Source organism: Salmo salar, unplaced genomic scaffold, assembly GCF_905237065.1.
Source record: "Salmo salar unplaced genomic scaffold, Ssal_v3.1, whole genome shotgun sequence".
Lineage (NCBI taxonomy): Eukaryota > Metazoa > Chordata > Actinopteri > Salmoniformes > Salmonidae > Salmo > Salmo salar.
In genome coordinates this window covers 45,870-63,264 of record NW_025549156.1, presented here as the reverse complement: position 1 = coordinate 63,264, position 17,395 = coordinate 45,870, and the positions used below count along the sequence as shown (strand labels likewise).

At 43.0% G+C, this 17,395-nt stretch overlaps 1 protein-coding gene across 1 annotated transcript in view; it reads left to right on the top strand.

The window, feature by feature from the left end:
- Positions 1-15,439, top strand: part of LOC106597344 (uncharacterized) — a 28,393-nt gene extending 12,954 nt beyond the window's left edge. Inside the window, exons 4-18 of the mRNA XM_045713052.1 lie at positions 59-232; positions 1,672-1,845; positions 2,109-2,282; positions 2,862-2,908; positions 3,045-3,591; positions 5,177-5,220; positions 5,844-5,881; positions 6,608-6,672; positions 6,805-7,019; positions 7,208-7,467; positions 8,080-8,214; positions 8,351-8,483; positions 8,582-8,611; positions 13,977-14,259; positions 14,705-15,439. Coding sequence (XP_045569008.1) covers positions 59-232; positions 1,672-1,845; positions 2,109-2,282; positions 2,862-2,908; positions 3,045-3,591; positions 5,177-5,220; positions 5,844-5,881; positions 6,608-6,672; positions 6,805-7,019; positions 7,208-7,467; positions 8,080-8,214; positions 8,351-8,483; positions 8,582-8,611; positions 13,977-14,259; positions 14,705-14,711 — 2,326 coding nt within the window. The 3' untranslated portion in view covers positions 14,712-15,439. The remainder of the gene's footprint in view (positions 1-58; positions 233-1,671; positions 1,846-2,108; positions 2,283-2,861; positions 2,909-3,044; positions 3,592-5,176; positions 5,221-5,843; positions 5,882-6,607; positions 6,673-6,804; positions 7,020-7,207; positions 7,468-8,079; positions 8,215-8,350; positions 8,484-8,581; positions 8,612-13,976; positions 14,260-14,704) is intronic.
- The last annotated feature ends 1,956 nt before the right edge of the window (positions 15,440-17,395 follow it).

The following is a 17,395-nucleotide window of genomic DNA, read 5'->3' as shown; positions in this document are numbered from 1 at the left end:
TTACAGTATCATTATAATGAAGGATTTGTATATCTAACAGATTATCTACTCTCTCTAGACTGGATGGCTGTAAACTGACATATAAATCCTGTGAGACTCTGGCCTCAGCTCTGCAGACACCAAACTCCCCCCTGAGAGATCTGAACCTCAGCTACAATGACCTGAGAGACAGAGGAGTGGAGCTGCTCTGTGTTGGACTAACCAGTCCACTCTGCAACATACAGACACTAGTGTGAGTTAAATATCTTCAGTATCCACTGTCTTTATAGTGTTTATATATTTGTAGTAATTATGTGTTACTATGTTTTTAACATTATTTGAACATCTTGTTAAATATACAGAAACAAACATACGATGTGATAAATATATGAAACTAAGGTTAAATATCTTGAGTGAGTTAGTATGTTTTTAACATAGTCTAGTAATGTCCTTCTGTTATTGTCTTAATGCATCTCATTATTCTTAAAGCTTTGCATATTTAACAGTGTATCGACATATCTCCTCTCTCCAGACTAGCTGGCTGTAAACTCACGTATGAATCCTGTGAGACTCTGACCTCAGCTCTGCAGACACCAAACTCCCCCCTGAGAGAACTGGACCTCAGCTACAATGACCCGAGAGACAGAGGAGTGGAGCTGCTCTGTGTTGGACTAACCAGTCCACTCTGCAACATACAGACACTAGTGTGAGTTAAATATCTTCAGTATCCACTGTCTTTATAGTGTTTATATATTTGTAGTTATTATGTTAACATTATTTAAAAATCTTGGTAAATATGCAGAAACATTCATCAAATGTGATAAATATATCAAACTAAGGTTAAATATATTGAGTGAGTGAGTTAGTTTGTGTTTTTAATAAAAAATATAAACTATAGGAACCAAGACTTAAAAAGAACTGATATTGGTCACAAGATGGAGGGAATGTTGGAACATAACTAATGAAATTATAGTTAGCAGAAATATATGATTAATCCAGTATAAACTAATGTATAGAGTTTAATACACGAGACAAAATTAACAAATTGTACAGCACAACGACAGTCATGTCTTAAGTGTAAAACTAACAATGAGTCAATAATTCATGCTTTCTGGGAATGCTATAATTCCAAAAGTTATGGGTGGAGTTAGAAGTTGTCTGTCAGAAGTATTACAATGGAAACACACTTTTAATCCGTCTGTCTGCATATTTCATGACATGGCATATGGGAGTGTAGAGAGAGACCCAATGAGCTGGATGATTCTCTTCTCGTCACTCATCTTGTAAAAACATATACTACAAATATATGAAAATATGAAAATGGTTGTAAAAAGTTAACATTGGTTAATAATGTGTCCTTCTGTTATTGTCTTAATGCATCTCATTATTCTTAATGTTTTGCATATTTAACAGTGTATCGACATATCTCCTCTCTCCAGACTGGATCACTGTAACCTCACATATAAATCCTGTGAGACTCTGACCTCAGCTCTGCAGACACCAAACTCCCCCCTGAGAGAACTGGACCTCAGGTACAATGACCTGGAAGACAGAGGAGTGGAGCTGCTCTGTGTTGGACTAACCAGTCCACTCTGCAACATACAGACACTAGTGTGAGTTAAATATCTTCAGTATGAGCTATTATGTGGATGTTTTAAACATGTGTTAATCATGTGCTCTTCTGCCCTCTAGTCTAGGTCAGTGTGGTCTGACAGAGGGTTGCTGTTCAGATCTGGCCTCAGTCCTGAGTTCACCCAACTCACAACTGAAACAACTGGAGCTGAGAGACAATGACCTGCAGGACTCAGGAGTTACACTGCTGTCTGCTGGACTGGAGGATCCAGACTGTAAACTACACACACTGGGGTAAGTACAGCTGTTTCAGTCAGGTCGGTACTGAGCTGAGTTACACTGCTGTCTGCTGGACTGGAGGATCCAGACTGTAAACTACACACACTGGGGTAAGTACAGCTGTTTCAGTCAGGTCTGTACTGAGCTTAGTAAAACAAGTACTGTGAAAATCTGATGTTTCATCACAATGTTTGTGTCATGGACAAATGTATGGGTGTCCTACAAGATGATTGACACCAGTACACCAACCTAGACAGCTGTTGTGTGTCTCTCTGTAGGCTGTCTGGCTGTCTGCTCACAGAGGAGGGCTGTGCTGCTCTGTCTTCAGCTCTGAGGTTAAACCCCTCCCACCTGAAAGAGCTGGACCTGAGCTACAATCACCCAGGAGACTCTGCAGGGGGACTGCTTTCAGCTGCTCTGGTGGATCCCACATATAAACTGATGAAGCTGAAGTAAGTCAGAATAGATGTCCTAATAGTGTGAGCAGTGGTTGTGTCATATGTAGTGTAGTAGGTTCAGTAACATGAGGACATGATGGTAGAATTAAGGGGAAGTTTACTCAGCAGACTGAGCACTCCAACACAGCATACATCATCACCACATGAATACTCTTCTTCTGCATCTCTGATATCCTGTTGGAATTGTTCTCCGTTCTGTATGCAGTAGGTAGGATAGAATACCTGTATGTCTCTAGTAATGAATTTTACTCTGTTCTGTATGCAGTAGGTAGGATAGAATACCTGTATGTCTCTAGTAATGAATTGTACTCCGTTCTGTATGCAGTAGGTAGGATAGAATACCTGTATGTCTCTAGTAATGAATTTTACTCTGTTCTGTATGCAGTAGGTAGGATAGAATACCTGTATGTCTCTAGTAATGAATTGTACTCTGTTCTGTATGCAGTAGGTAGGATAGAATACCTGTATGTCTCTAGTAATGAACTTGGATAGTGCACCCGAACACAACAATATGGTTTAAATGTTGACTGCTTTATTAGGTCTTTGTCAGTCAATAACCTGTTTCTCCTACAGTGTGGATCATGGTGGAGAGTGCAGGCTGAAATCAGGGCTGAGGAAATGTAAGTCTCTTCAATCCTAATTAACTGAATATTCCGAACTATAGTAACATAGTAACTAATCAATACTTGTTCTGTACCTACAAAACAACATTTTATATGAAGATGTGGTTTGATTAAACTCTCCTTTTGTCTACAGATGCCTGTTATCTCACCCCGGACCCAAATACAGTAAACCCAAACCTGATACTGTCTGAGCGGAACAGGAAGGTGACACGGGTGAAAGAGGAGCAGCATTATGAAGACCATCCAGACAGATTAGACTGTCTTTACCAAGTTCTCTGCAGAGAAGGCTTATCTGGATCTCGTTATTACTGGGAGGTGGAGAGGGATGGTTACTGGGCTGACATTGGTGTGGTGTACAAGGGAATGAAGAGAAAGGGAAGGGAGGATGACAGTTGGATTGGAGCCAATAGGAAGTCCTGGTGTTTAGTCTGCTCTGATGGCCTCTACTCATTTTTCCATGTTGGAGTCAGCAGAATCATCTCTGGTCCTGTTTCTAACAGAGTTGGTGTGTATCTGGACTGGCCAGCTGGTACTTTGTCCTTCTATAGTGTGTCCTCCTCTGGTACACTGACACACCTTCACACAGAACACACCACATTCACTGAACCCCTCTATCCTGGGTTTAGGTTTTACTCCTCCTCAGTGACCCTGTGTCAGATAGATGACCAACACATTCAGAGGTGAGTCATAGCAATGTTTTATCATTTGTTTCATCATTTCTATAATTACATTAGTAGTGGTGTGTTTTAATGTGTTCTGTTGGACCTACAGACAGTTAGATTAGTAGCAGTGGTGTGTTTTAATGTGTTCTGTTGGACCTACAGACAGTTAGATTAGTAGTAGTGGTGTGTTTTAATGTGTTCTGTTGGACCTACAGACAGTTAGATTAGTAGTAGTGGTGTGTTTTAATGTGTTCTGTTGGACCTACAGACAGTTAGATTAGTAGTAGTGGTGTGTTTTAATGTGTTCTGTTGGACCTACAGACAGTTAGATTAGTAGTAGTGGTGTGTTTTAATGTGTTCTGTTGGACCTATAGACAGTTAGATTAGTAGTAGTGGTGTGTTTTAATGTGTTCTGTTGGACCTACAGACAGTTAGATTAGTGGTAGTGGTGTGTTTTAATGTGTTCTGTTGGACCTACAGACAGTTAGATTAGTAGTAGTGGTGTGTTTTAATGTGTTCTGTTGGACCTACAGACAGTTAGATTAGTAGTAGTGGTGTGTTTTAATGTGTTAGTAGATTCCTGTCCTCTATTTAATTTCAGTCTGTTAAATAGAACAGCCTCTCTGTTATGTCATTCTCTCTCTAACCACTAGAGGGCATCAGAACCTGGTAAATAGAACAGCCTCTCTGTAATGTCATTCTCTCTCTAACCACTAGAGGGTATCAGAACCTGTTAAATAGAACAGCCTCTCTGTAATGTCATTATCTCTCTAACCATTAGAGGGCATCAGAACCTGTTAAATAGAACAGCCTCTCTGTAATGTCATTCTCTCTCTAACCACTAGAGGGCATCAGAACCTGTTAAATAGAACAGCCTCTCTGTAATGTCATTCTCTCTCTTACCACTAGAGGGCATCAGAACCTGTTAAATAGAACAGCCTCTCTGTAATGTCATTCTCTCTCTAACCACTAGAGGGCATCAGAACCTGTTAAATAGAACAGCCTCTCTGTAATGTCATTCTCTCTCTAATCACTAGAGGGCATCAGAACCTGTTAAATAGAACAGCCTCTCTGTTATGTCATTCTCTCTCTAACCACTAGAGGGCATCAGAACCTGTTAAATAGAACAGCCTCTCTGTAATGTCATTCTCTCTCTTACCACTAGAGGGCATCAGAACCTGTTAAATAGAACAGCCTCTCTGTTATGTAATTCTCTCTCTAACCACTAGAGGGCATCAGAACCTGTTAAATAGAACAGCCTCTCTGTAATGTCATTCTCTCTCTAACCACTAGAGGGCATCAAAACCTGTTAAATAGAACAGCCTCTCTGTAATGTCATTCTCTCTCTAACCACTACCTGGTGACTTCACACCTCTAAGGGCTTTCCTCAAGATATGCAATGTCACCTGTCAGTATTGCCTATATGAAAGTTGACATAGTGGGTTATGTCACATTTAGGCAATGTGCCCTACATAGGGAGTTGTTCTCTCACCCCATATAAACTTGTTGTATGTCTTATGAAGACTGTATGTATGCTATATGAAGCCTTTATAAGTTGTATTTAGTTTAATCTCAGTCTATCCTTCTGCTTTACCAACACCAGAGACCATGGTGGAGAGAGTTGGATCAAGCCTGGACCTGGGAAATGTGAGTGTTAACTGATAATTGTTTTTAAATCAAAATTGTTTTAAGCGTTCATTGTAGTTGAGTCCCAGTCAAGGAACACAATCATGATCTATTTGGTCAAAACAAACTTAAAGGTAGAGTCAGCGATATGACGTAGATGCACAAAGTAAACAGCATAGTGGGTCAATTTCTACAACAACTAAGAGCATTGTAGCGCAAGGCTAAACTTCTCTGCTGTTTTGGTCCCGTGGCTAACACTCTGTTAGAGAGTGAAGAGAACCCTTGCACATGGGCAGATACTGTGTGTGACTGTGTGAGAGAGAAGTCAGGCATCTTGCTCATCACAATATCTGTGGTGCTGCTCGTACATCATCATTTAGCTGACTCTACCTTTAAGCTCTCATCCTAGGATCTACCAGAAATCAGACCCCCAACATCTACAAAACATGGACCAGAACGATGTTGTTTCCTGCTTCCACAAACATTAATTAATATAACACTAATGTCAGATTACGGTATGCTAATGAGTGTACATTCTGAGACTGTTGATCACTTATATTCATTTTTATTACAAGTCTATTTAATAATTATTCATTCAATATTCCATGAGATTGTCCATTTTAAATAACTACTTTTGACTTCAGGGATTCCTCAGAGCTGTAAGACTTGTGACCATGTTGAGGTAAGTCATAATGTCAATTCTTACTTTTACATACCTGCAGGAGTCAGGCACAGTCTCAAAGCGAGGTGTGTACTGACCAACCATTCATACTGGGATATAGACAATCCTGTGTTCTGCTTTAGTAATATAAACACAGTCTCAAAGCCAGGTGTGTACTGACCAACCATTCATACTGGGATATAGACAGTCCTGTGTTCTGCTTTAGTAATATAAACACAGTCTCAAAGCCAGGTGTGTACTGACCAACCATTCATACTGGGATATAGACAGTCCTGTGTTCTGCTTTAGTAATATAAACACAGTCTCAAAGCCAGGTGTGTACTGACCAACCATTCATACTGGGATATAGACAGTCCTGTGTTCTGCTTTAGTAATATAAACACAGTCTCAAAGCCAGGTGTGTACTGACCAACCATTCATACTGGGATATAGACAGTCCTGTGTTCTGCTTGTAGTCATGCAGGATTTTAGCTGTTGTCATATTTTGTCATTAGACAGTTTATTTGATAAATCACCAGCATTCCATGTAACATTGAATAAATACATTAGATTAGTTACTTTGGTTAATTGGCCAGTTTCCCAGACACAGATTAAGTCTAGTCCTGGACCTTAAAGAACTTTCTATTGAAACTTCCATTGAGCATGCTTTTTAGTCCAGCACTAGACTCAATCTGTGTCCAGGAAACAGGCCCCATATGTATTACTGACATGCTTGTCCTTGTTCAGGACTCCACACACTGGCTTCAGATTGAACCCTTGACTTCCACTGTCCAGGGAGTGAAAATGTTCAGGTAAAATAACTACTTTTAACATTTCATTCCACTTGCTAGTGTATTTCCCCATTACCTTTGGGAATAGTCTTCTAATCCAACCTCTCCATTTGACGATTGACCCTCTCTACCATATCTTGTTGTTGCCCTCAGGCACAGGACACCCAAAGGGAGTTATGAGTGCACAGTGTCTGGGCTCCGCTGGCTGTGTGAGAGAGATGTCATTCTGAAGTATCACTTCAGGAACTGGGAACCCTACAGTCAACTTCTGAAAGTCATGCAGTACACACAAGGTGGTCCATTGCTGGACATCACTATGGAGTTAGGTGAACTGGAGGAAGTTCATCTGCCACACTTTGTCTGTTTAGGTAAAACCATATAGAAATAGTATTCAGAAAGACATTTCCATGTAACTGACTTTCACTTCCTGAATTAATGAATGAACTATTCTGGGAGTTTGAGTTTACTGTGATCTGGTACTGCATATTCTTTGTGTTTTAGTTGGATGAATAATACAATATTTGTCTTTCTGTCTCCTTTTTATTGTGTTGTTCAGGGACCAACCCTTCCCTGAGGAATGAGATGAAGATTCTTCATGTAGAGGAACATGGAGTGTCTTTAGAGGAAGTGCATGAGGTCACCAGATTCCATGCTAAGATTCTCCATCCCAAGTTCTCAGTAATCTCTGTTATACTGAGCTATATCTATCCTTGGAACGTAGATGTCCACTGTGACGTGGTCCTCTATATGGCAGTAAAAAGGTCAACAGTCATTTCAAGGCTGTACCTGCTCCTCAGAAACTCCAGTCAGAAAGAGGTGAGGCACTATCATTGAAGTGACAACAGTATGTTGAAACTTACTGAAGGAAAGCTGATAGTTTGTTGAAAATCTCTAGATTACAAAGACAACATGCAGCTCTGTGAGAAATCTATTCCTGTCTCATTCATTTGAAGAGCCAGTAGACAGCACTCCTCCCTCTGGTCGAAGGAGAACCCAATGCCCCTGGGCAGTGAAAGGGACATTTCCCTGTGTAGGGTGCTGTCTTTCAGATGGGACGTTAAACGGGTGTCCTCTCCATGGTCACTAAAGATCCCATGGCACTTATCATAAGAGTAGGGGTGTTAACCCGGTGTCCTGGCTCAACTCCCAATTTGGCCCTCATACTATCATGGCTACCTAATCATCCCCAGCTTCCAATTGGCTCATTAATCCCCTCTCCTCTTCCCTGTAACTCTTCCCCAGGTCATTGCTGTAAAAAGGAAATCTCTTCTCAGTCAACTTGTACACCTTTAAAATAATATCCTGGTAAAATAGGGATAGTAGAACAATAGTCTACACATTTTTTGTTGTTGACAAAAATGGATTGCATGTTGTGTGAATTACGAGACTACATTGTTCTGACTGACTACTACATTGCTCATTTTGTAGGCTGTTCGGGAACAGGAGAAAAATCAGGTGTCCAAAGGATTTTCAGAATTCGTCCTGTCAAGTCCAAACGGGCCCTTAAAGCTGAACAGTTTGTTTGCATTCAAGAATCCCCATTCCACTTCCATCAATCCAGAGGTGCAGTTTTAGCAGGCTGAGGACATGAATCTGTCATATTGTATATGAATAACTGGAATATCATTCTACTTCACTATTTCTTTCTTTCTATCTCTTGTCTGTTGTCTCAATCGTTGCACCATATGGCCTCCTACAGAAGATTCAGCTGTTACCTGCAGACACCACACCAAGCTGTTGTCAGATGATTATGGGAAACACAGGGGTTGACATTGAGATGGAATTAATCGGGGAAGATGAGAGGACAGTATGGAAATCAGTGGTATCAAAAGGTAAGAAATACTGTACATGAACAGTATGTCAATCATCAATGTCCTTTTCTAACAGATGCTACTCAAATGTTTGATATTTTCTATTGTTTGTCTTTCAGATCTATACAGCAAAGACTCTCATCCAACAAGTAAGTTTGTTTTTGTGGATGAGGTTTATAAAACGGGTTACAGAGCTAACATCTCTTCAAGTTGTGATGAAGGACACTGATGAAGGTCTTCATGAGTCATGTTCAGTGGGGTGATGAAGGTCTTCATGAGTCATGTTCAGTGGGGTGATGAAGGTCTTCATGAGTCATGTTCAGTGGGGTGATGAAGGTCTTCATGAGTCATGTTCAGTGGGGTGATGAAGGTCTTCATGAGTCATGTTCAGTGGGGTGATGAAGGTCTTCATGAGTCATGTTCAGTGGGGTGATGAAGGTCTTCATGAGTCATGTTCAGTGGGGTGATGAAGGTCTTCATGAGTCATGTTCAGTGGGGTGATGAAGGTCTTCATGAGTCATGTTCAGTGGGGTGATGAAGGTCTTCATGAGTCATGTTCAGTGGGGTGATGAAGGTCTTCATGAGTCATGTTCAGTGGGGTGATGAAGGTCTTCATGAGTCATGTTCAGTGGGGTGATGAAGGTCTTCATGAGTCATGTTCAGTGGGGTGATGAAGGTCTTCATGAGTCGTGTTCAGTGGGGTGATGAAGGTCTTCATTAGTCATGTTCAGTGGGGTGATGAAGGTCTTCATGAGTCATGTTTAGTGGGGTGATGAAGGTCTTCATGAGTCGTGTTCAGTGGGGTGATGAAGGTCTTCATGAGTCATGTTCAGTGGGGTGATGAAGGTCTTCATGAGTCATGTTTAGTGGGGTGATGAAGGTCTTCATGAGTCATGTTCAGTGGGGTGATGAAGGTCTTCATGAGTCGTGTTCAGTGGGGTGATGAAGGTCTTCATTAGTCATGTTCAGTGGGGTGATGAAGGTCTTCATGAGTCATGTTTAGTGGGGTGATGAAGGTCTTCATGAGTCGTGTTCAGTGGGGTGATGAAGGTCTTCATGAGTCATGTTTAGTGGGGTGATGAAGGTCTTCATGAGTCATGTTCAGTGGGGTGATGAAGGTCTTCATGAGTCATGTTCAGTGGGGTGATGAAGGTCTTCATGAGTCATGTTCAGTGGGGTGATGAATGTCTTCATGAGTCATGTTCAGTGGGGTGATGAAGGTCTTCATGAGTCATGTTCAGTGGGGTGATGAAGGTCTTCATGAGTCATGTTCAGTGGGGTGTAATGATATAAAACATTCAGACATAAATACAGAGCCTTATCTGCGTCACATTTTGTTTAACAGTGGGATTAAAAGGGATTTCATTGTCATTTCTTGACGACAATCTACACAAAATACTCAAATGTCAAAGAATATATATATTTAGATTGATAGAAATGAAATACCTAAAATAGTCGTTCCATAAGTATTCAGCCCCCCGAGTCAATACTTAGAAACACCTTTGGCAGCGATTACAGCTGGAAGTCTTCTTGGGTAAGTCTCTAAGAGCTTTCCACACCTGGATTGTACAATATTAGCCCATTATTATTTTCATAATTCTTCAAGCTCTGTCAAGATGTTGGAGATCATGGCTAGACAGCCATTTAAATCTTTCCATAGATTTACAAGCAGATTTAAGTCAGAACTGTAACGTGGCCACTCAGGAACATTCAATGTCTTCTTGGTAAGCAGCTCAAGTGTAGATTTGGCCTTGTTATGTAGGTTATTGTTCTGTTGAAAGGTGAATTCCTCTCCCAGTGTCTGGTGGAAAGCAGACTGAAGCAGGTTTTCCTCTAGGATTTTGCCTATTCTTAGCTCCATTCCATTTATTTTTATCCTGAAAAACTACCCAGTATTTGCTGATGACAAACATACCCATACTATGATGCAGCCACCACCATGCTTGAAAATAAGGAGGCAGTTACTCAGTGATGTGTTGGATTTGCCCCAAACATGAGGCTTTGCATTTAGGCCAAAAAGTGTCTTCCTTTGTAGATGTTTTTTACAGTATTACTTTAGTACCTTGTTAGATATAAGATGCATGTTTTGGAATATTTTTATTCTGTATATTTGTATTCTTCTTTTCACTCTGTCATTTAAGTCGTTATTATGGAGTCACTACAATGTTGTTGATCCATCCTCAGTTTTCTCCCATCACAGACATTTAACTCTGGAACTGTTTTAAATTCACCAGTGTCCTGATGGTGACGTCCCTGAGCAGTTTCCTTCCTGTCCTGCAACTCAGTTCAGAAGGACGACTATCTTTGATGTGTCTGGGTGGTTTATTGGTGGCCTTGATAAGTTCCTTTCCTGAGGATGGCTCACCTCTCACAGTTCTGGGTGACTCTCTGCCTCCTTCTTTCCACTCCTCTCCTCTTTTGACCTCACCCTCTCACCTTCCCCCCCTACTCACAAGGCAGGCAATACGCTTGACCTCATCTTTACTAGATGCTGTTCTTCCACTAATCTCATTGCAACTCCCCTCCAAATCTCCGACCACTACCTTGTATCCTTTTCCCTCTTGCTCTTATCCAACACTTCTCACTCTGCCCCTACTCGGATGGTATTGCGCCGTCCCAACCTTCGCTCTCTCTCTCCCGCTACTCTCTCCTCTTCCATCCTATCATCTCTTCCCTCTGCTCAAACCTTCTCCAACCTATCTCCTGATTCTGCCTCCTCAACCCTCCTCTCCTCCCTTTCTGCATCCTTTGATTTTCTCTGTCCCCTATCCTCCAGGCCGGCTCGGTCCTCCCCTCCTGCTCCGTGGCTCGACGACTCACTACGAGCTCACAGAACAGGGCTCCGGGCAGCCGAGCGGAAATGGAGGAAAACTCGCCTCCCCTGCGGACCTGGCATCCTTTCACTCACTCCTCTCTACATTCTCCTCTTCTGTCTCTGCTGCTAAAGCCACTTTCTACCACTCTAAATTCCAAGCATCTGCCTCTAACCCTAGGAAGCTCTTTGCTACCTTCTCCTCCCTCCTGAATCCTCCTCCCCCTCCCCCCTCCTCCCTCTCTGCGGATGACTTCGTCAACCATTTTGAAAAGAAGGTTGACGATATCCGATCCTCGTTTGCTAAGTCAAACGACACCGCTGGTCCTGCTCACACTGCCCTACCCTGTGCTTTGACCTCTTTCTCCCCTCTCTCTCCAGATGAAATCTCGCGTCTTGTGACGGCCGGCCGCCCAACAACCTGCCCACTTGACCCTATCCCCTCCTCTCTTCTCCAGACCATTTCCGGAGACCTTCTCCCCTTCCTCACCTCGCTCATCAACTCATCCTTGACCGCTGGCTACGTCCCTTCCGTCTTCAAGAGAGCGAGAGTTGCACCCCTTCTGAAAAAACCTACACTCGATCCCTCCGATGTCAACAACTACAGACCAGTATCCCTTCTTTCTTTTCTCTCCAAAACTCTTGAACGTGCCGTCCTTGGCCAGCTCTCCTGCTATCTCTCTCAGAATGACCTTCTTGATCCTAATCAGTCAGGTTTCAAGACTGGGCATTCAACTGAGACTGCTCTTCTCTGTGTCACGGAGGCTCTCCGCACTGCTAAAGCTAACTCTCTCTCCTCTGCTCTCATACTTCTAGACCTACCTTCTGCCTTTGATACTGTGAACCATCAGATCCTCCTCTCCACCCTCTCCGAGTTGGGCATCTCCGGCGCGGCCCACGCTTGGATTGCGTCCTACCTGACAGGTCGCTCCTACCAGGTGGCGTGGCGAGAATCTGTCTCCGCACCATGCGCTCTCACCACTGGTGTCCCCCAGGGCTCTGTTCTAGGCCCTCTCCTATTCTCGCTATACACCAAGTCACTTGGCTCTGTCATATCCTCACATGGTCTCTCCTATCATTGCTATGCAGACGACACACAATTAATCTTCTCCTTTCCCCCTTCTGATAACCAGGCGGCGAATCGCATCTCTGCATGTCTGTCAGACATATCAGTGTGGATGACGGATCACCAGCTCAAGCTGAACCTCGGCAAGACGGAGCTGCTCTTCCTCCCGGGGAAGGACTGCCCGTTCCATGATCTCGCCATCACGGTTGACAACTCCCTTGTGTCCTCCTCCCAGAGTGCTAAGAACCTTGGCGTGATCCTGGACAACACCCTGTCGTTCTCCACTAACATCAAGGCGGTGACCCGATCCTGTAGGTTCATGCTCTACAACATTCGCAGAGTACGACCCTGCCTCACACAGGAAGCGGCGCAGGTCCTAATCCAGGCACTTGTCATCTCCCGTCTGGATTACTGCAACTCGCTGTTGGCTGGGCTCCCTGCCTGTGCCATTAAACCCCTACAACTCATCCAGAACGCCGCAGCCCGTCTGGTGTTCAACCTTCCCAAGTTCTCTCACGTCACCCCGCTCCTCCGCTCTCTCCACTGGCTTCCAGTTGAAGCTCGCATCCGCTACAAGACCATGGTGATTGCCTACGGAGCTGTGAAGGGAACGGCACCTCCATACCTTCAGGCTCTGATCAGGCCCTACACCCAAACAAGGGCACTGCGTTCATCCACCACTGGCCTGCTGGCCCCCCTACCTCTGAGGAAGCACAGTTCCCGCTCAGCCCAGTCAAAACTGTTCGCTGCTCTGGCACCCCAATGGTGGAACAAGCTCCCCTCACGACGCCAGGACAGCGGAGTCAATCACCACCTTCCGGAGACACCTGAAACCCCACCTCTTTAAGGAATACCTAGGATAGGATAAAGTAATCCTTCTAACCCCCCCCCTTAAAATATTTAGATGCACTATTGTAAAGTGGTTGTTCCACTGGATATCATAAGGTGAATGCACCATTTTGTAAGTCGCTCTGGATAAGAGCGTCTGCTAAATGACTTAAATGTAATGTAATGTAAATGTTTAATATGTAATCCACAGCATAATTATTAAATGTCTGATTTTGTTATTGTTACCCATCTACCAATCACTGCCCTTCTTCACGAGGCTTTCAAAAACATCCCTGGTCTTTGTATATAGTTGAATCTGTGCTTGAAATGTAATACTTCCAGATATTGTATGTATGGGGAACATGTCCACTTTGACATTACAGACTATTTTCAGTAGATTGATGACAAAACATTACAACTAAATCCATTTTAATCCCACTATGTAACACAATAGAGAAATCCAAGGGGTATGAACACTTTTGCAAGGCTCTGTATGTTATGTAGAATAGACAATCGTGTCAGCCAGGGTAGGTGTCAATTCCAAATAAATCAGTCATTTCAGGAAGTAAACTGAAATTCCAATTCAATAACTGGAAAAGGGCATCTACTTTCAATGACTTCTCAATAAACAGAATAGTAATTTTATTTATTTTTTATTGACTGACTTCAATTGGAATTGACCACAACCCTGGAGTCAGCTCTATTCAATAAATGACTATCAGGGGAATGATAACTGGAGAGACTGCATGATGTAGAAACAGCTGCTGTTCACCCTAAAGACATATTCATTTAATTGATCCCCCTTCAGCATTAACACTCATTGGGATTCCTGCTGAGGAGTTTCTTCAGAATCACAGGGCTATACTCATTCAGGGAGTCAAAAACCCAATGCCAATAGCAGATGTTCTGCGGTCAAAGAGAATGATTGGTGATGAAGAGTACTCCAGAATAAAAGCTGAAACAACTGAACAGGACCGAATGAGAGAACTACTGAGATCAGTCCTCCCCAAAGGACCAGAAGTGACGGGAGCTTGTCTCAAAGCTCTCATTGAACATGAACACCATCTTGTTAAGTACTTGAGTGAATCTAGGTAAGACCGTTTTCTTTTCTCCCTCCCTTGAATATGTGGAATGATTAAATATAGGTCAAATAAAAACATAGCTACCCAGATCAAAGAGAAAGTATTTTTCAGAATGGAAGCATGTTTTTGTGTTGCTGCCTGTAATAAATGTATCTTATTATAGTTCTATCATAGGACCATCATCACATCATTATCTCAGGGGTATCATAGGAACATCATCACATCATTATCTCAGGTGTATCATAGGACCATCATCACATCATTATCTCAGGTGTATCATAGGACCATCATCACATCATTATCTCAGGTGTATCATAGGACCATCATCACATCATTATCTCAGGTGTATCATAGGACCATCATCACATAATTATCTCAGGTGTATCTCACTCCTCATTCTTCTGCATACTTTCTGACCTCTCTCTTCCCTTCTCCTCCATCCTCTGTCTTATAGCACCTAATCTGAAGATGCTGAGGCCTGTCTCCTAGTCTGTGGACAAAGACACTTCTTCACCTAATCTGAAGATGCTGAGGCCTGTCTCCTAGTCTGTGGACAAAGACACTTCTTCACCTAATCTGAAGATGCTGAGGCCTGTCTCCTGGTCTGTGGACAAAGACACTTAAATGATTGTAAGGGAAATGTTTATGTTTGTGCTATTCTTTTAACAAATGTCTGTGTTTTATTCATGTGCTGTTCTATAAACTAATTTGTGTGTTCATCAAGTGGCTGACTGTACAAATCCTCACTATCAGTAGCTGTAATTTGGCAGTAAGCCCAGACGTTGTTTTGAGAACGAGATATCTCAGTTTCAAGGTCTCAGCTTAGAGAGAAGAAGACTGGTGAGGTGTTGGTCTGTTAAATGTTATGAACCAGTATTGGTCTGTCAAATGTTATGAACCAGTATTGGTCGGTCACATGAATGGAACAAAACGGTAATGATTCATTAATTATGCTAAATCATGCAAATATAACTTGTCTGTGTATAGCCGTATATAAGACAACTGCTGGGTCTGACCCGGGAGAGATCCTGATTGACATGTGTACTATGGTGCATTGAGTTGGGTCTGACCAGGGAGAGTTCCTGATTGACATGTGTTCTATGGTGCATTGAGTTGGGTCTGACCAGGGAGAGCTCCTGATTGGTTGGAACCTCTCCAGCTCACTGACAATAAACAATGATTCATTTCAGATTGACTTCGAGTGTCTCTGTGTGAAAGAATTTCCACAACATGATTTTGAAAACACAATTAAGGGAATGAACTGGAATGATCTTTTGTCCTATACAGATGGGGAGGCTGATAGTCAGGCTAGTCAAAGATACACACCACCATGTTGACATCTTGACCAAAGACCTTCCTTAGATTCTTTATGGGATTACAACTCACTCTGTCTGAAGGAAGTGAGGAAATGGACTCACTATAGGGGATAGCTGAGAGGGCAGAGAAGGCACGTCATTTTTTTCATTTTATTTTAGTCATTTAGAAGACACTCTTATCCAGAGCAACTTACAGTAGTGAATGCATACATTTCATACATTTTTTTTCTGTGCTGGCCCCCCGTGGGAATCGAACCCACAACCCTGGTGTTGCAAACACCATGCTCTACCAACTGAGCTACAGGGAAGGCTCGTGACATCATCGACATGGTGTTGAGAAAAGGAACTGAGTCAAGTTCCAGGATGATCAACCTTCTTGGGGAGCTGGACCCCTGTCTTTGTTCACTGCTTCAGATCAACAGTGTTGGAGTACCAACCTAATGGTAGAATGGATAGTAACAGTGTTGGAGTACCAACCTAATGGTAGAATGGATAGTAACAGTGTTGGGGTACCAACCTAATGGTAGAATGGATAGTAACAGTGTTGGGCTACCAACCTAATGGTAGAATGGATAGTAACAGTGTTGGGCTACCAACCTAATGGTAGAATGGATAGTAACAGTGTTGGAGTACCAACCTAATGGTAGAATGGATAGTAACAGTGTTGGGCTACCAACCTAATGGTAGAATGGATAGTAACAGTGTTGGGCTACCAACCTAATGGTAGAATGGATAGTAACAGTGCACAAATGTTATGGAGAAAAAAACATTTTATATATTGTGTGTGTTTGACGACCCTCCCGCTCTGTCACACTCTGACGACCCTCCCATTCTGTCACACTGTGACGACCCTCCCGCTCTGTCACTCTGTGACGACCCTCCCGCTCTGTCACACTGTGACGACCCTCCCGCTCTGTCACACTGTGACGACCCTCCCGCTCTGTCACACTGTGACGACCCTCCCACTCTGTCACACTGTGACGACCCTCCCGCTCTGTCACACTGTGACGACCCTCCCGCTCTGTCACACTGTGACGACCCTCCCACTCTGTCCTCTGCAGAATTCTTTCTCTTTGATCTTGTTTTCTTTAATAGGATGTCGGTGGGTGGAGCCGGAAGGGTCGTCAGTGAAATGGGACACACCTGGGCTCGGCTGTGTCCCGGGGATAAATACACCTTTCCCCCATTCATTGAGGAGACTCTCTCCACCCAGACACACTGTTGTTTTTGGTTGTGGCATTTTGGGGCTTCGTTGTGTTCATTTGTTTTGGCACCTTTCAACAGCCCTCATTATCACCATCTGTGAACACATCCACTCCCTTCCACTACTGACTACACACCCCATTATAACTTGTATATAGTTGACTTTATTTAATACATGTTTTTCTATATCTCCACGTTGTCTCCCTCTTTGTTACGGACTATGAGCCGGTTCATAACAGTGGATGAGAATTATAATCTTAATCATTTGGACCGGGGAGACCTGATCCTAGATCAACCCTCCTATTCAACACCATGGGGTGTATTCACTAGGAAACAGACCTGATCCTAGATCAACCCTCCTATTCAACACCATGGGGTGTATTCACTAGGAAACAGACCTGATCCTAGATCAACCCTCCTACTCAACACCATGGGGTGTATTCACTAGGAAACAGACCTGATCCTAGATCAACCCTCCTACTCAACACCATGGGGTGTATTCACTAGGAAACAGACCTGGTCCTAGATCAACCCTCCTACTCAACACCATGGGGTGTATTCACTAGGAAACAGACCTGATCCTAGATCAACCCTCCTATTCAACACCATGGGGTGTATTCACTAGG